The sequence below is a fragment of the Dermacentor variabilis genome, chromosome 8, assembly GCF_050947875.1.
Source record: "Dermacentor variabilis isolate Ectoservices chromosome 8, ASM5094787v1, whole genome shotgun sequence".
In the NCBI taxonomy this organism is placed as follows: domain Eukaryota; kingdom Metazoa; phylum Arthropoda; class Arachnida; order Ixodida; family Ixodidae; genus Dermacentor; species Dermacentor variabilis.
This window is the reverse complement of record NC_134575.1, coordinates 148,091,154-148,110,747: the sequence shown is the minus strand read 5'-3', so window position 1 is coordinate 148,110,747 and position 19,594 is coordinate 148,091,154. Positions and strand designations below refer to the sequence as shown.

Below are 19,594 nucleotides of genomic sequence, written 5' to 3'. Positions count from 1 at the left end.
TGCTTTTCGTGGACAACGCACTGTGCCACCCACCCGATATGTCCAGCCTGAGGAACATAAAGGTTGTTTTTTTTTCTGCCCAACTGCACATGCCGGCTACAGCCGCTGGATGACGGCATCATTAAGTGCGTCAAGCAAGGGTACTGGAAGCAGTTAGTGCAGCATCGGCTAGTCGCTATAGAGCGCAGCGAGTCTGAAAAAAAGATCACTGTGCTCGACAACATGCATTTTATTGCCAGTTCATGGAACGCAGTGTCACGAAGCACAATCGCTAACTCGTTCAAGCACTGCGGCTTTAAGCGAGAGACTGCCTCCTCTGCTGGAGACGCAACAACCTCGATGCCGCTCGAAGCTAATGCGGGCTTCGCTGACGACGATTTCGAGGGTTTAAAACTCACCATGACCTTCGCCGAGTACGTGGAGGCTGACGACAGCGTTGCGATCTATGGCAAGGTGTCGCTGGATGACGCCATAGAGGAGGCTATGCCTAGTGCGACACCGCTGCAACATCGAACGACGACAACGATGACTCCACAGATGCCGTGCCTGTGCCTACCACGTTCGCCGAGGTGCTACGGCACGTAGATGGCATTTGGAACTTCATCTGTTCACGCGACGCCACAGAGGACCTCCTTTTGGACGTTGCCCAACTTGAGTAAAAGCTCTTGGTTCACGGATCAAACAAGGTCCAAAAGAAACTTACTCACTTTTTTTTTTTTTTTTTCGCACCAGCTGGCGGGAATCGCGGCAGTGGGCAGTGGAGTGCCGTAAAGGCTCGTTTGAATAAAGCATGATTGGTACCTGTACTGCAGCATTAATTCTTAGCAGTAATTTGAGTTTCCAAGCCCTGCAGAGTATGTTAGTAGTTTACATTAAAGTTTCTTGTAAATGTGTTACGCGAAATAAATAGTATTTTTCAGGCATAATTTATGTTCGGATTTTACGACGCCTGCATTTTACAACGCTTTTTTGTGGTCCCAAGAAAGTCGTATAATCTGGATTCCACTGTATATTGCCTGTGTTTCGCGTAAATATCAAACTTGTAGTCTAATGCAGTCATACGCCGAGATGGCGGCTGCTAGAGCTCTCAATTAGTAAATCACTCATGCGGTCTCAAGTTGAGTTGAAGCTCGGAATGTCGGCAGAAATATCAAGGGACGTTGCTCCAACCAAATACCAGTCGTTTCAAGCAGGTGAACAGCCTATATGCATCGAAGTAAAGCGCCTCTGCCGAGAGCGCCCATAGAAGTGCCAACAAATCGAGCGGACTTATTCGGAGTTGGGACTTATTTACGTTCCCCATGGAGTCCGAATTATCGTTCGTCAGCTGTATATGGACACGCCCTTAAGTGTGCTAAAAAATTTACCACACTTTTACCATTTTACCATTTACCAAATTTACCATTTACCAGCAACTAGCGCTGGTGTCAGGATTTACAATGCGGCAGCTTTTTGGTTCTAAAACCAGATGTTCAGGGTCATTTTCGTTCCCGGCGCATCGTTCCTGTACCTAGCTGAAAATTTGTTAGAAATGACTATTTAAAGGACGAAATGTGGCATTGCATAGCTCTTTCAAAACGGCACCCAGTTCCGATCGCCTGTCATTTCGAAGCTGCAAGCACAAACTGCTTTTTTTATTCGAGAGCTTGTGACATATTTTGGTACCAGTAGGACACAACTGCATTTTGCACAAGCAAGCGAAGCATTCTAGTTGGCTGGAAGCATAACCTTCAAAAACTAGTGCAACATGCTGCCATTCTGCGACGATCTTCGGCATATTAGACTAGGCATTATGACTGTGTGTCAGCTGCACAAGAGTCGTAAAATTGTTATCCATGTCACTTCAGGCAAAAAAAGTTCGATGTTCTAAAGGTAGAACATCACTGCAAACAATTATCGGCAATCAGCAATGCGTACACAAAGCACCACCAAACCGTGATCTCCTGATAACAGCATAGTAGCCACCAATCCTTTGCAACATTGCATGGCAGCAGCGCATGATGTAGTGTTTTCGCCAGCTTGGAACGCGTAAATAACGACAGGAACCTTTGAGCAGCCATTGTTCCCGTGGCCGGAAATGGTCGTTCCAAATTGTTCAAATAAGCGTAGTACCCCCACAGGGGCGTCTGCATCAGCAGGCGTTTGGTGTGTCGCAACACCACGTACCGGAGCACACGAGGGTTGGACCCTGCCGCGTGTAGCCGTGTCTGGGGAAAGGGGGATCCTGGGGGTTGAGCTAATGCTGGGTGTTTGGACCTTTATGGCCCCCCGGCAGAGGCAAAACACCTCTTTGGCCTCTGCTTCACAGACGGCAGGCCCCTCCAGACTGACCCACCTGGAGGAAAACGGCAGTCGCCTTTTCCTGTCACTCTCTACTCAAATCTTAATCTTTCTCTCTCACTTTTGACCTTTCCTGTCTTCTTCTCTCTTCCTTTTACTTTCTTTCTCCTTGGCGGCAAAGGTTAACCTTGTGTGGCTATCCTGCCTTGGGTACACCATATTTGGTTATAGTGATGGCGTACGACTGGCATCGTGCAGACTTGTACGCAAGCTCTGCCGCATCCCCTCGTTGGGCTCCGTGGTTGGCGGTCAGCGCTGTTGCCCTCAGAAACGAGGGCGCACTGAAGATTTGTTCCAGTTTTTCGGACTCCAAATCCAGAACTTCCCCCGCTTTCACGTTATTCACTCTGAAAAGTCAGACAAACCAGTGCAAACCATTTCACCGTTCCTTGTTTCAAAGTCCTTGACCGATGTTTTTGGTCCAGGTTACAAGGAGTCGAGGTTGGCAAGCGGTGACCTCCTCTTGGAGCTCCACGACCAGAAGCAATATGACAAACTACCGAAACTAGTGTCATTCGGGGAGACCCACATAACAGTAACCCCGCACCGTGCAATGAACACCACCCGCGGTGGCGGTGTTCTGTCGGATGATGATTTGCTTGAGCTGACCGAAGCGGAACTCCAGGAGGGCTTCAGTGAGCAAAATGTGATCACTGTCACAAGAATTAAGATGAGGCGAGATGGTAAAGAAATTCAGACGAAGCACCTAATAATCACTTTTGGTTCAAGTGTCCTGCCCGAGTCAATTGAGGCCAGGTACGTCAAGCTCCGTGTTAGGCTGTACGTTCCAAATTCGCTCCGATGTTTCAAATGCCAGCATTTTGGCCACTGTTCGCAGAGCTGCCGAGGCGGCCAAACTTGTGCAAAGTGCAGTGCCCATGAACACACCTCTGAAGCTTGTGAGAACGCTCTCCACTGTGTAAACTGTGATGGGGAGCACGCCACATACTCGCGTTCGTGCCCATCCTGGAAAAAAGAAAAAGAAATTGTAACGATCAAAGTAAAAGAGAATATATCGTTCAAGGAGGCACGCAGGCGGGTTTCATACCTGTCCAAGAAAACCTTTGCCAATGTGACGCTTCAGGGGGCAGCGACACAGAGGCTTGCGGCAGCTGTTTGACTTTGACCCTAGCGCTAGCGCTGCTCCGTCAACCCAGAAAAAGGGACCATCGACCTCGAAGGTGGGCGCAGCCGAGGCTGCCCAACCTCCCCGGCCCTTTCCAGCGCTGGCAACAGCCGGCGCAGCCAAATCCCTCAGGGAGCCCCATCGACCTCCGGGCTGGTGGGCGCAGGGGTCTTGCCCTCCAAGGCGGGACTCTCTCTGGTAACTTCTCGCTCGCAAGGGCACGTGTCCGGCGCCTCACAAGAGGCAATGGACACTACACCTATCCTCAAGGCGCACCAAGCGCCTAAGGAGCGGCGAGGCTCCCTCGAACGCTTCAGAAAGGGCAAAGCCCCCGTTACAGGGCCTCAAAAGAGCTCTGTAATCTAAGGCATCACTTCCATTTTCGTACGCACAGCACCAATTTACTTTAAATATGGATACACAAATTATTCGATGGAATGTCAGAGGTCTTCTTAGAAACCTTGATGATGTGCAAGAACTTATCCACAAACACAATCCAAAAGTGCTGTGTTGACAGGAAACACACCTAAAATGGAAACACACAAACTTTCTCCTACAGTATGTTACATTTTGCAAAGATCGCGATGATGCTGTCGCAGCACCTGGCGGCGTTGCCATTGTTATTCACAAAAGCATAGCGTGTCAATGTTTGCAGCTATAAACGTCCCTTGAAGCAGTGGCGGTTCGAGTTGTTCTCCTAAACAAACTTATCACTGTTTGCTCGCTTTACATACCGCCACATTAAAAATTAAATAAACATGAATTTCAGTCCTTTATAGATGAATTGCCAGAACCTTATGTTGTTCTTGGCGATTTCACTGCGCACAGCTGGCTACCTGTGGGGCGACTCTCGTATAGATGCGCGAGGTCGTCTTGTTGAACAGTTCCTTTTTTCTTCTGGTGCGTGCCTGCTGAACAAGGAACCCACATATTACTCTCATGCAAACAGAACCTCATCTTTAATCAACCTTAGCATAGTTTCCTCGTCTATACTGCCCGAACTCGAATGGGAAGTTACAAACAATCCTTACAGGAGTGACCACTTCCCCATACTGCTAAGAACATATAAAGAAAACGAATATCCACCACAGGCTCCCAAGTGGAAGATCGATACAGCCGACTAAGAGAAATTCGGCACTCTCACTAGTATCTCATGAAATGACATGTCTTCTTTAGGAATTGATGCTGCTGTGCAGTATTTTACAACCTTCGTTATAGATGCCACATCTAAATGCATATCTGAAGTAAGTGGCTTGGCATGCAGACGGCGTGTGCCGTGGTTGAACGACGAATGTAGGATCGCTCGTGAGAAACGGAACAAAGCGTGGGGGGCTGCTACGTGCTTCCCCCACTGCAGAAAATCTTGTCAACTTTAAGAAAGTAAAGTCCTAAGGCAGGAGAACCCCCCAGACAGGCCAGAAGAGAAAGTTGGCAGATGTTTTTATCGAGTATTAACTCGTTTACAGATGACGCCAAAGCCAGGAACAGGGTTAATAGGATTAGAGGGCGGCAAACATATTCACTCCCTTTGGTAAATACACAGGGCGATACACTGCAAGATCAGGCAGACTCACTTGGGGAGCACTTTGAGAGCATGTCAAGTTCAAACCATTATTCGCAATCCTTTCTGAAACATAAACAAATAGAAGAATGTAAGCCACTCGTAAGAAAATGTCGACAGAATGAACCGTACAACTGTCCTTTTAGTATTGCCGAGTTGAGAGCTGCCTTGAGCGCATGCAAGAGCTCTGCACCAGGATCTGACAGAATCATGTATGAAAGGATCAAATACTTACACAACGACACCCAAGTTACACTACTCACAATTTTCAACACCATTTGGGCTGCAGGATACCTTCCAACTGCATGGAAAGAAGCCATTGTGGTCCCTGTTTTGAAACAAGGCAAAGATCCTTCCTCAGTGGCAAGTTACCACCTAATAGCCCTCACAAGTTGCCTTTGTAAGGTATTTGAAAAAATGATTAATTGGCGACTCATTCATTTCCTTGAACTGAGCAAAATGCTTGATCCCTATCAGTGTGGCTTCAGAGAAGGACGCTCCACAACTGGTCATCTTGTACGTGTCAAAGGAAATATCAGGGACGCATTTATATGTAAACAGTTATTCTTATCGCTATTTCTCTATATGGAAAAGGCGTATGACACAACGTGGCGATACGGGATCTTGGGAGACTTATTGGAAATGGGCATTCGTGGAAATATGTTAAATATACTAGAAAGCTATTTGTCCAAACGTACCTTCCGCGTTAAAATCGGCAATGTATTGTTGCAACCTTTTATACAAGAAACTGGTGTACCTCAAGGAGGTTTGCTTAGCTGCACGCTCTTTATCATGAAAATGAACACCCTTCGTGCTTCATTACCGCCAGCCATTTTTTATTCCGTTTACGTAGACGACATACAGATAGGTTTCAAATCCTGCAACCTTACAGTATGTGAGAGGCAAGTACAACAGGGCTTGAACAAAGTGTCCAAATGGGCAGACGAAAACGAATTTAAAGTGAACCCCAACAAGAGTTCTTGCGTGCTTTTTATGAGAAACAATGTGCTCATTGCAGATCCCAGTATCGAAATGTATGGTCAGCAAATACCTGTGAACAAAGCACACAAGTTCTTAGGCATCATACTTGATTCTAAACTAACTTTTATTCCACACAGAAAGTATCTCAAGGTCAAATGCTTAAAAACAATGAACTTACTGAAAGTTTTATCCCACACAACATGAGGCAGCGACAGGAAATGTTCAATGAATCTTTACAAGAGCCTCATTCGATCACTGTTGGACTACGGTGCCGTGATCTATCATTCTGCCGCCCCAAGCGCGCTAAAGATGCTAGATCCGGTCCACCATCTAGGAATCCGACTGGCCACTGGCGCTTTTAGAACAAGTTCCCTTGAAAGTTTGTGTGTAGAATCAAATGAGTGGTCACTCCATCTGCAGAGAACATACATCAGCAAAACATATTTCCTGAAAGTTCACTCTAATCCTCAACATCCGTGTTTTAACACCGTTAACGATATGACATATGCTACACTCTTTTGTAATTGTTCCTCTGTAAGACAGCCCTTTTCACTTCGTGTGAGGGAGCTTAGTGTTGAAATGGATGTTCCACTCCTCAAACATTGTTTAATGCCTCCAGCTAAGCTGCTACCACCTTGGGAGTGGCAGTTGATACAATGTGATATCTTTCCTACAAGTTACAAAGCAGGCCCCAGATATCGAAATCCGAATGCATTTCCTGGAACTCCAGTACAAGCACTCCTGCACAGAGTTCTACACAGACGCATCGAAGTCACGCGAGGGGGTGTCCTGTGCAGCCGTCGGTCCATCCTTCTCGAAATCCGATGTACTGCATCGGGAAACAAGCATCTTTACAGCTGAGGCCTATGCACTATTGTCGGCTGTGCAGCATATAAAGAAAACAAAACTCCAAAACTCAGTTAAGTGTTGTGAAGGCCTAGATGTCACTCTGTAAGCACAAAAATCCAGTAATTAACTCTATTCCGTCCTGTGTAAAGCATATATATCTAACCAACATGGGATTATATGCTGGGTGCCTGGACATAGGGGCATTGAGGGTAACGTTCTAGCAGACCAGACGGCCACATCAATTTCATTGCATGCAGTTAATCCTACTGCTTCGGTCCCTGTCACAGACCTGAAGCCTTTCTCAAGAAGGAAACTACAAAACCACTGGCAACGCATGTGGGACGAAGAAATAAATAATAAACTGCACGTGATAAAGCCACAGTTAGGTTCTTGGCCCTCCATAACAAAATCGCGGCGAACAGATGTCCTATTCTGTTGTATCAGATTAAGACACACATTTGGCACGCATAACTTTCTACTCACTGGAAATGATCCTCCAACCTGTGGTAGATGCGGGGAGAGGCTGACCGTCCTCCACGTCCTCCTGGATTGTCGGAAAGCCGAAGCGGAGAGAAAGAAACATTTTTCCCTAGCATACAGGCAGCACATACCCCTTCATCCTGTAATGTTACTCTGCCCAGACTGCTCTTTGACACCAACGCAGTCCTAGGCTTCCTGAAAGATGTTGTATTACATGTTACTAGCCCCACACACTCGTAGCGTCTCCTCTCTTTAGAGGATGCCGCTGTGATGGCTGTTTCGTATAGCACACGTCTCTAGGCCCTTGTGTTTCAAGGGCTCTGGCGAGGCAGCAGTGCTCCAGGTAATTTCACAATCTAACATATTTTCTATATGGCGTCATTCTTTCACGATGGATTTTATTGCACATAGAACACATCATTTGTCATCGACATAATCTTATATCAGATAGATTTTACACACTCTAGAGCGATTATTTTTAAGGCCCCTTTACAGCCACGTCACATCAACCTCATAGAACTCATAACTACATTGCAAACTCATCACCATGGACCTGGCACTCTTTGGCCATACCTGGCCCTTGCGCCAATAAACACTATACATTCAATCATTCATTCAAATAGACGTGCGTGTGGTGCTACACATACAATTGCTCAAAAAAACGAGAGTGCCGCTGTCATAGCACCCGACATCACACCGATGCACACACCACGCTGTGTATGTAAAGTGTCTTAAATTAAAAACTTGTTTTACCATGGTACCTTATGTTTATGCTGCATGCATCCTTCTCCTGGAGGTGTGCCTTGAAAGCAAGCGACGGGCTTTGCAGCTTCTGAAATCGGCGTGTGGCAGTCTCGTGCTTATCCTGAAGGCCATATCATTGTCATGGTTGGATTGGAACGGGGCGCCCAGTTTTGTTCGCGCTTCTGTGCCTTGGTACTTCGCATGCCTTCTCTTTTTACCATGACCGGGTTCGAAGCATTAGTTATATCAGTACAGCGATTTTAAAAGTGTTCGTTATATCTGGAAGCAGTTCAATAGGCGGGGTTGGAAAATCGTAAATGCACTGAAATGTCATTTTAACCAATAGATTGTGTTATTTTAAATCATTATAAGTGGGTTATATATCAAATGGGGTAGAACACGGGTGTTCGATGTACGTGTACGTCACTATACTTTTGCACAGGATTTTCAAGAGGATTTTGCAACTATTCAATAAAGACAAATTGCTATAAGTGGGTTCGACTGTGTTCTGTTGGCGTTCCTCACGCGAGGGCTGCTCCATCTACGCTATGATCCTCTCTTGTGTGAATGCTAGCCATGAAGTGATCATATTCATGTCACGTGTCACATGACTGATCCAATCACAACGGTTGTAATTGAATCAAATCTTGCGCTGAAGATTGACAGTGTGTGAAGGGGGGAGGTTAAAGCCACTGGACAAAGATACAACGTGAATGAGTCGTGCATTCATGAACAGAGACTTTTTCAATTATTTTTAGTGTTTTATCCAGTTATTTCCGCAGATTATATGCATGGATTTTTCAAATTCTCTTTTGTCCAGGCCATTGCTATTGGGAGTGCGGGCTATTTACGGTGACAGTTTATACGCAGAAGAATTGTATCTTCAGGTGCTATTGCAGCATTCTCATAGTCCGTGACATTGTTGTCGGTGCAGTCATTGCCATGAGTCATTGTGTCCAGAAGACTCTCAAACATGTCACTTGTGGTCAGCTTTGCTGGCGTCCATGTAACCTCATTCCAGAACTCGCCTGTAAAGTGTTTGTGGCTAGCCATCTGCTTTCATTAAGCCTGCCTTCCCCCAACAGTTTTGGATGGTGGCATCTGACAAGCATCTCCACTGCCTGTCAGATGTTGATGCCAGCCAAGTGCTGCATGCACAGGTTTATGAGGAGCCACTGAACAAGGCACTTTCGGAAGTGCGACTTCACGCTCCTTGTTATGCCGCTCTTCTGTAGCTGAAGTAGAGATAGCAGTTCAGTGGCAGGTGGTAGGTAGTTTTAATGCCACTATTACAACGCGTATGTTGTTATGAAATGTTGTGCTGGCATTCAACGCTGAGGTGAAGGGACGTATGTTAATGCATGATGCCCTGTGTAAGACAGTAACTAGTGATGTGTTTAATTTTACGGTTTTGTCAAAGTGTATGACAATGTTGTGTTTAATATGATGGTTTTGTGAAAGTGTACGACCACGTGAACAAAATCTGTGTGCGTCTGCTGTTGTCTTTGCCAGTATGGGGGCAAAGGACTCCCTCAAGTCATTCTTGAATGTGTTTTCCCTTCGCCTCCCATCACATGTGTATGTGATAAACCAATAAAGAATATATCAGTCAATCAATCAATCAATCAGGTAGTCCAGATAACATTTGTAAACTGTATGTTGAATTGTGCGCCGAGCAATTGTCGGCAATCATTGGGGTGTACCCCCCTCCCCCACTTCATCTTTTCATATACTGTGGGCAGCCACTTGGCAGACAGCTCTAGAGTCATCCAGTCATGCTGGGCTGGTCAGTCTGATACTCACAGCAGTGACATACTGCACTCTTTTTTTTTTTTCTTCTTTCTTTCCCCCTTTTCTTTTTCCTTTGATTCATTGCATACAAACAATATTGTTGGGACCTATAGCCTTGGTGGATAGTTTGGCGTCCAATAACACAACAGACATAAGAAAAACTGTGTACTTATTGTACAAGACAACTTAAACGCACATTCTTAACCCTTTTAGGGTCAGTGGCGTAAATATATGGTGCCGTCTGTACGTTTAAAAAGTGTGCCAATTTCCTAACTTTTTCTTTTATGTCATGTGCTGCCACTATGTGGGAATACAGGGAATTTTTTTTGCACTCCTCCCTCTCGGTTTTCGTTGCATGGTTTGTTTCAGCACAAGCTTGTGCGCGTGCGGGCTAATGGCGGTTTCGGCTTTTTGTGCTTTCGAAACTGATGACTATGTAGTTACTAACCGCTCAGAGGGCGACCGCTTGTTTCTCGATCGTTTAGTGCTCACAGGGGTGCGCATAGAAAGGATGCCACCATGCATGCGTTTCCGTTTCTTTTCGGGTTTTTTAAGACTCGCGAAAACTAATTGCCCTAGCTGGTTGGCGATAAGATGAAGATTAACGGAAGTTTGTCACACGTGTTGCTTGTTTGACGGGCACACAACCAAACAGTTTCCTTGAGTGCGCGCACCTATGCAGTTCGATTACGCTATGGACGTACATATTGGTTTTAAGAGCAGGAACATTTGAGACTTGCGAAATATTCTCGTCTGCGGATTTTCAAAGCCCTGGACTATGTGCATAAAGATGCATCAAATTTTAATTCTGATAAGTTCATTTCCTTTTTTATTGTTGTTATTCATGAATGAAGAGTGCATATATACCAACGCAAAAGATTTTTTCTCACTTTACGGCCACCCTAGAAAAATTACGATAAACATTTTTCGAAATAAGTCCCTAAGAAGAATTGGAATCTGCAGTAAAAAAAAATCGACCCTTAAAGGGTTCAAGCATTGTTACAGAGAAAATGTAGGATAAACAAAAGACTATGTTATGACAACAGGGGATGCAAATAGAAAGACCCTGTCAGCACTCATGAAAGAAGTTTTTTTAAGCATTGTACGAAGTTTTGCCTAGTCTTTACTCTGTGTGGGAGTGTGTTCCATATTATAGCATATTGTTGTCCGCAAGACATGACTCTACCCTTTCTCTGAAATATTCTTCCCTCCCCATGGCTGCTTCTGCTTCATCTGCTGCCCTGCCCTTGCCAGACACAGTCTGTGAGGTTATTCCATTCCACCGACAGTGGAGCCAACCAGCAGGCACCTTGGAGGTCGGTGATGTTCAGAGCTGCAGCAAGCTGCCACGCCATCTCTCCAGCATTAGGTCTGGCAGTGGCACATTCTGGGCTATCAGTTCTCAAACCACGTCTTCCTGAATTCCAGAAGTGACATTCTGGAAGTGTGAAGCCACAGTCATTTTGCTTATGGGGCAAACTGTGGTTTCATTATCTCTTCTTATTCTTTACAATTGTAGTGATCATTGACCATGCCACCCCATGTTCCTTGGCCATGACAGCTCCCCCTTGTATTTTGTGAAGAATGTTGACCTTCTCGCTAACAGAAAATTGCGTCAGCTTCTTTGCTGAATGAACAGATAAAAGCGTGGTAATATGAACGTTGGCAAACACTACACCTCAGACAGAATAACAGTAAAACTAGAAGGAGACGTCTGTTGTTTGACTTTTGTGCAAGCAGCACCGCCTGATAAGCTGACAGCACATGAACAACTGAGAAAGCAAGCGCGCGAAACCTGATGTGTCGTCACCTCCGCAGCAGAAAATAAAAAGGTCCCCCTTCCATCTTTTCCTCCACCTGTGCACCATCCCACGTTTTCCGAGCCCGTGCTCCCCGCCTACCCTGGAGCAATTTAAAAGACGTCCTCTTTGTGTGCCATGTCGTCTGCTAGCCTACTGCTCCAGCTGCTGTGAAACCCCTGGAATCTAAGAATTCCCAGATTTCTAAATATGAATTGGTGCTACTGAGGCATTGTTAACGTGACAGGGAGATTAAATAACAATCATTATTCTGAAAGGTTTGATCTTCTAAAGTTCACAATACTGAAATACTTTTACATTAAAACCACAAGCAGTCAGCGTGGGATTTACGAAAAGTTTGTTAATGTGACGTTCATAGTAACTAGGTTTTAATAAGTGGAGTAACACATTCCTGCAAACAGCGGCCACAGTGCACTGCTTACGCTCCCGACCGTATTAAAATATATTGCATATTGAAAGCTAAAAGTATGCAAATGCACATTTTGAATAAACCCGACGTACAGAAGTTGTGGTTCTAACAAATGAAGTTGTTATTCTGCAGGAAAACTTGCACATAAAAACAAATGCACTATGAAATGCACCAAATGAGACTTTTATGACTAGCCAAGTTTCGTAGCTCCCGCAGTGTTGTCTGCTAAGCATGCAACTGGTGCCTAGTACCACAATGGCTTATTGTGAGGCGCTGCTGTGACACACTGCAGGGAAGAACTGGAGAAACAGCGTGCGAAGCAGCACTATCAGAAGATGCATGCAGCTGGCAAGACGGAGGAGGCCCGTGCTGACCTTGCACGCCTCGCCCTCATCCGCAAGCAGCGCGAGGAGCAGGCACGGAAAAAGGAAGAGGAGATTAAAGGTGAGGGATGTGGGTCGCTTGTCTCTGAGGGAGGGTAGCGGTGTTACAGCATGGGTTTGTACGCCAACTTTGTTATATGCACTGTGTTATTGGTTTTCTGCAGCGCTCTGTAAGCCACAGGTGCACCGACCAATCAGGAGGGCATGTTTTTTGGAAGCCTTAGTGGCTGTGACAATATCCAAAAGACCAGACAGTGAAAAAAAATTAAAAATAATGCATGCCTTTTACTGCCCCCAAGGGCTCAAATTGCCACAGGTATGTCCAGAACAGTCCCAGAGGCTTGCCATTACACTTACTAGACATAGGTGTTCATACAGTGATATGAGACGGCAGGTCAACGCATGTATATTTAAAGAATGCATGTGGCATCCCATGACAGCGGTCACTTACCACTTTTGGTATTCTTTACTACATAACATTCTATTGCGGCGAAGCTGACATTCGGGAACCAACATCTAATGCCGGTACATTCCACGCTTCGAGGCCATGGGTGAGAATGACAAAAGCACATTCAGTGCCATTGCTGACAGCAGCGAATTCTTTAAATGAAAAACACCGCACCGAACAACATGGCAACAATGAAAGAGAAAACTTCAGAAAATGGTGCTGATGGCTCAGTGGACTGGGTCCACTATGGAGCGAAGAGGGCACAGAAAGAAGGGGGGGGGGGAAGCAGACGCTCTGTGATGCTGCTGCCGTCCCAACAACTGAAGACCATGGCCATGGGTCCCACATTTCGGTTTCACTGTAGTGGTGCTAGCACCACCACCTTTACCACGCTCTAATGTGGTGGCAGTCAGCATCTGTGTGAATTATCTGGCGTGCAGAAGAATTCTGCCAAATTAATGAACCTTTAATTGCATACTCTAATATGCACTTTGGCTGGGACCAAATTGCTTGTTCAAATTATCCAAATTTCTGAATTAATGGTGGTGGAATTAGTGCGCTTTTACTGTACAATGAAAGCAAATGTCATGAAAATGGTGATGCTGTGATTGAGCACACAAAAGTAAATTAGCGTGAACTCTCCTACTACCCGTATTGTTGTGAATCACTAGTTTACAGCACTTTTTTGACAGCATCCTAGGTTTTTTAGTTCCATCTTCCACTTTCTGATTTTTTTTTTTAATTTTGCATACTGGTGCACTTTCATTGACACCTATTAGGACAGCGGGTTAGCCATGAACACTTCTTTGTGATCTCTGAAAGATAATTTATACGTGTGGTTAACATGGCAACAGTAAAGATTTCTTTTGTGTTGGCCGAAATAAGCTTTCAAGATGGAGGTCTTCAATTTTGTGCCCAAGATTTTGCGTATAATTCTGCGATTATTTCTTGCAAGTCAAAAGCTGCTTGCTTGAAATAAAACCAACTGTGGATGGATGTCACTGTGCTCACTTACAACCAGCGTTATATAATATTCAGGGCGTCTACCAACCGGGAAGACCGGGAATTCTCAGGGATTTTGAGTAGTCTGGAAAAACTCAGGGAGAACTCAGGGAATTTGTGCCTCTATCAGGGAAAATTAGCTGTAATTTTATTGAAAGGGTCTTAAGTCGGAGTAATGCTGGCTCGAGTAACAGACAGGAATCGTAATTAATCGTCTTTGTCGCCCTGTCGTCGGCTGGAGGAGTTGCCACACACTATCACAGTCAATGACCGACTTTCCAGATTCCTGATAATTTGGACGGCTTCGTGACACCACAACGCACCCCATAGAGTCAATGTATAAGAATGTCTGAAATTTCGGACGCCAGAACTCTTCACTGTCCAAGTTTTTGGACGTTTTGCCGTGACTGCAGGTCAAAAACGGCATTAATCAAAGCCGCCACTGTGCCATTTTGATTACCTCGCCAACTCGAACCGGCGCTCTCGCATGCAGATCTGCTGGCAGCCATAGCCACCACTGCGGCAACGCTAGGCCTAGCTGCTTCGACGTTTGCTATGAAGCTTCTTGCCGTTGGTTGCCGCATTTTTTATTGAAAGAATTCACTGCTGTCAGCAATGGCTCGGACTACGCCTTTGTGGTCCACGCGATTGGCTTAGAAGCTTAGAAAGCATGGTGCATTGCATAATGCCGGTTCCCGAAAGTCAGCCTTGCTTCTGTACAGAAATGTTACTTGGTGTAGCGTACGCAAAAGTATTGCAGTGAAGCATAACAAGCGTGGGAAGGGGCTATTGCCACGGGACACAGTATGTATTCCTTAATTATACACTCGTGCACCCGGTATCTCCTGTCACAGTACGATCACCAATATGCCTAATATGTGTACCGACAAGCCTGCCGAGCGTTTTCTAATGTTCCTGTGGCGGATTGAGCCCTTAAGGGCAGTAAATGACGTGCATTTATTTTTTCCAACCACCCGATTTTTCGAACGTTGTCGCAGCCCTTTGGGAGTTCGAAAAGTCGGACGGGGACTGTGCAACTGACCAAGAAGATGCTTCAAATGGTCTGTGGGGCAAACGAGGGGCGGAAGGCGGACAAGAACAGAAAGGACATGTGCATTGGGGAATGAACGGGAGTTAATTTCCTTTCCCTTTGTCCTCTTGTAGCGTCAACGGTAGTCAAGGAGGGAAGGTGTTGAAGGTCCGAAGTTGGCGCCCCTCGATGATTCGAGTGCACGGTGGCAGCGCGAAGGAAGAGCCGTTGTCCGACGAAGTGACGTTTTATTCAAACGCCGAAGCGTCTGTTCGAGTCCAAGCCCGAAGCCCCGCTCTTTCCCACACAACCAAACATGACTTTTTAAGCCCTCAGTTGTACAAAGGATTCGCAAACCAGCCAATCACATATGCGAGTTCACATCATTGTAACCAATAGCACAACCACCTTCGTGCCGCACACGGCATTGGTGGCACTCTTTAGAACACGCCAGGGGATAGGATTTCTCAAACACACGTGCCACCTCCCTCTCCCCTACGTTGGGCTGCGAGTATCGGCCCCTGATGTCTTCCCTCTTTTCACCTGCAAACGGCCGCCATGCAAGCTGCCGAGAATGTTCCGTGAAATCGCGGATTACTAACTCCATATCCGCCGGACAGCGGGCTACCCTGCCAGTACTGAGAAATATGTCTCCCGTGCAGCTGTGTGCCGGTTTGCTTGAAATACAGACACCATAATTGGGACCCGATGGCAATCACACACAAAAGCATTCCTCGGCCGTAGCCGGCTAAGTGGTAAAGCTACCGACATTTTCACGGGGATCCTTAGCAGGTGCACGTGGATGCCAAACATCAAACCGTCTGGGCAGCGTCGCGTCGCTCAATTTCCGTGACCGAGACGGTCGACGGGACATTTGGGGAGCGCATGGGCATTAGTGGTGGCGGTGACCTCAAGCACCTCACTACTTTCATCTTCACACTCGTCTCCCCGAACGCTCCCCTTCAGCTCGGGCCTTCTACCCTTTTGTTCCGAGCGGGGGTGCAGTTCTAGTGCCTTTTCTACGGTGCAGCTACTAATCCGCTTTCTCTTCACGCGTGAGTGTTGCCGCGTCGCCTCTTCGCGGAACCCATATGCGTGCCTCATTTCCGGTTATTGGCAGTTACAGCAGGTGTGGGCTCGTCCTATGCTTTGCTATAGTCGCCTAAACTGGGCCACAAAATAACAGCGAGGTCAAGTCCCTAATCTCAAACTGACATCGGGAAAGGAAGCATGCTGCCGCCGTTTTGAGCTCAAAAAACAGTGTTGGCTGATGCTGAAATGCAGGTATCCCTCATCCAAACCAAAATAAACTCTTTAAAGCAGTGAAACACAACACTGAGGCATCGTGTGCGGGCTGAGAATATGTCAGGGCAGTTGAGGTTGACTTACGAGCTGTTGAGAGAGAATCTCAATTGTGACAAAGTTCGGGCTTCATACCACTGAGCTTGCTATCAGCTGATAGAAATAGCTCATATTCGAAAATATATTTGCTTCTGTATGCATCTCCTGTTTATTTGTATTTGAGAATGTCCGACTCGATTTGCAATTTCTTTCGAAGACATTTTATTTGCTGTTCATTTTACTAGCCCCTCCCTTCTATTATTTTTTTTGGATAGCATAAACACTACTCCTTAGTATTCAAATTGAATTGTCGTTTCTTTTTTTTTTTTTTAATTTTCCATATGCTTACTAGAGAGTGACAGCATCGGGCGATATGGTTTCAGCCCGTCTTGACATAAAACATCGTTCTGTATCACTCAGGGAATTTGGAAATGCCAACCTGTTAGACACCCTGAATATTGCAATTGCGAGGGATGCGTTTTGTATTATCTGAGGTCCCTGCACGCACTAAAAGAACTCAAACAGGCACTTCAACAACATTAATAATAATAATAATAATAATAATAATAATAATAATAATTTGGTTAACAGTAACATATAGAGTTTCCAGTAATCAGTAAAAATTGTTTCTGCATAAGTCAACGACTGATTTTATTCGGACATCCCAATAAATCGGACACCCTTGCGGCACTGCCATGTACCGCTAGAGTCAACGTATAAGAACGTCTGAAATTATGGACACAAAAATCCTTCGCCATCCGAGTTTACAGACTTTTTTGCTATGACTGCAGGTCCAAAAGGGCATTATCGAAGCCTCTGCCACCACCATGTTGATTATCTCACTGCCATAGGCGTACGCAAGGTTCTCAATGAGGGGGAGCCAAGTTTCACCCACAACATACCCCTCTCCCTCTTCCTGACCCCCTCCCACTGAGGCCCTTACAGTCAGAATGCAGCAGTGCAAAAACAAGGAATGGTTATAAAATGTTTGTTTCAAAGAGATGGAATTGCAACATATACAAAATATTATTGAGCAGTATTTTTTACTTTCATGTGTCACATCGACAGAGGAAGGCAGTCCCTGTGCCGTTGAAGCATCTATGTCACAACGTGCTTCCGAAATAATTTCATCATCATCATAGAAACCTTATTATATAGACTGAGGAGTTTGGAGCACACAGGCTCCTGGGCCCCCGCACGACCCCACTGCACTCAAGCGTTTATGTTCCTTTAGTCCATAATGCTGGCATCCCGTCAGTAGCCACAGTCTGCACAACCAGGTCTCCGGAGCGCAGCAGTGTCTTCCAGTCCTTCAGGTGCTCTAGGCCCCTTGGGGGAGGATTCGCTGGGCAATGAGAAAGGATATGGAGAACAGAAGCGCAAGGTTCAGGATAGAGAGTACAGGCTGAAGTGAGGAAACAGGGGTGAGAGTGATGAAGGGTGAGACGAGAAGGGAGAGTGTGTGTTTATAATTGGCACCATAGAGTTGCTTGTCAATTGCTAAGGGATTTATTTGTGCGGTGGAACGTACAGCTGCCACGCCACCTTGGAGGCATGCGTCAGCTCGTTCAAAGTGTGTGCGTGCTACTTCATGAATTTCAGATCAGAGGCTGCAAGAGCCTGGTTTAAAGAACCTTGGGCTAAAAGGTTGGCAGCCTCATTTCCAGGATTCCCGCAGTGCTCGGGCACCCAAATCAGCTCCACATGACAGGGTGGGGGTGCAGTGGCAGAGTGGAGTATGCAAAAAAAAAGCAGAAGCGTGGACTCAGTCTCGTGTGAAATTAGTGAGTTTTAGAATAGGGGCCCCAATAGTTTGGGGCCCCAAAGAGCTTTGCGGGCGTTATCGTTGGGGCACGCAGGAGTGAATAGTTTTAGAATAGGGTTTTGCGTTTGCGGAAAGCGTCTTGCGCTGACAGCGCCACTACGGCGTCAAAGAAAAGCTATTACGAATAATTAAATAAACTATACCAATTTATGATAGGAATAGTAATTTTGACTTGCGTGTATTCGCGTTTAATTACAATTTAGAGGTTATTCTGTAAGCAGCAAACAATTAGTTGCGCTTAGTTTTGAGCAAACCAACTTTACGTGCCTTCACCAGCCAAGCTTAGCCATGTTAGGCCTACGAGCCATAAAATCTACAATAGAATTCGGAATCAGCGGCGTCTAATGAATCAATCTTCATAACACACGCTATTTGAGAGAAAGCGATAACCGCAGTCACTTCTCCTAGCTTGCGAACTTCACTCGTTACCACGAAGCGAACCCAGTTTGGTGCTAGGTTAGAGCCGTCGCTTCGATGGGTGCCGCCATGTTTGCTGACGCAAAGCTATTGGGGCCGGTATTTGGACTCCCTCTAAATCGGTGAAATAGCGTTCCCAACGCAAAACCCAAACGCAGTTTGCGTCTCGCGCATGCGCAGTGGCTTCGACGCTATTTCTTTGGGGCCCCAAAACGTTTGGGGCCCCTATTCTAAAACTCTCTATTTAGGATTGCAGTTTTGGAATCTGATAAAACATACCATGCTTCTGTATTGACAATGGCTAGGGCAATGACGGCTGCCTCAGCAGCTTTGGGGGAGGTTTCTGGGGGGAGTGTGTGTGTTCCGATGGGACAAAGAGTGTGATCCACCATGGCAGCGACCGCTTCATCGCCCGTGCAGGCTACGTCTACCCATACGACGGCGTCCGGTTCTGAACCATAATATCGGTGGAGTGCTCTAGCTCAAGCTCTACAGCGCTTATCGTGGTTGTCGAGGTGCATGTTACGGGGAAGCGGCTTAATGAGTAGTTTGTGGTGTAAAGGTCTTGATATGGGGCATAATGTTGGATCATTGGCTGGTATCCAGATTCCAAGGGAATGCAGGATGTGCCAGCCAGTGTCCGTTTGTGTGAGACGAAGTTATTGTGCTTGGAATTGCTCACTACAAGTTCTCCGGTTGTGTTGTGAAGGCTTAGTCGTAAGAGTCGGTCGGTAGGTGTACATATGGGAAGGTAGGCAGCAACTTTCTATGCCCGACAAATGAGAGCATCCGTGCCGTCAGTTTCACAGCAAGAGAGCTGGAAGGTGGAGTAGAGCACACGGCTGAGTACAAAAGCGTGAACAAGGTGGCATAGATCACTATCCCTCGTTCCTTTGTGGTGGCCCGAGACCCGCCGGATGAAGTGCGAGATCGCCCCTGCTACCCGCTTGAGCCTCCGAAGTGTAGTGGTGTGCTTCCAGTCACTCTGGATTTGCATACCCAGTATCTCGAGCGTTTCAACCTCTGGTACCACTCTGCCATCCAGTT

At 46.1% G+C, this 19,594-nt stretch overlaps 1 protein-coding gene across 1 annotated transcript in view; it reads left to right on the top strand.

Moving 5' to 3' along the window:
• LOC142590661 (uncharacterized) overlaps positions 1 to 19,594 on the top strand; it is a 94,653-nt gene that overhangs the window by 63,969 nt on the left and 11,090 nt on the right. Inside the window, exon 5 of the mRNA XM_075703047.1 lies at positions 12,394 to 12,545. Within this exon, the coding sequence (XP_075559162.1) occupies positions 12,394 to 12,545 (152 nt within the window). The remainder of the gene's footprint in view (positions 1 to 12,393; positions 12,546 to 19,594) is intronic.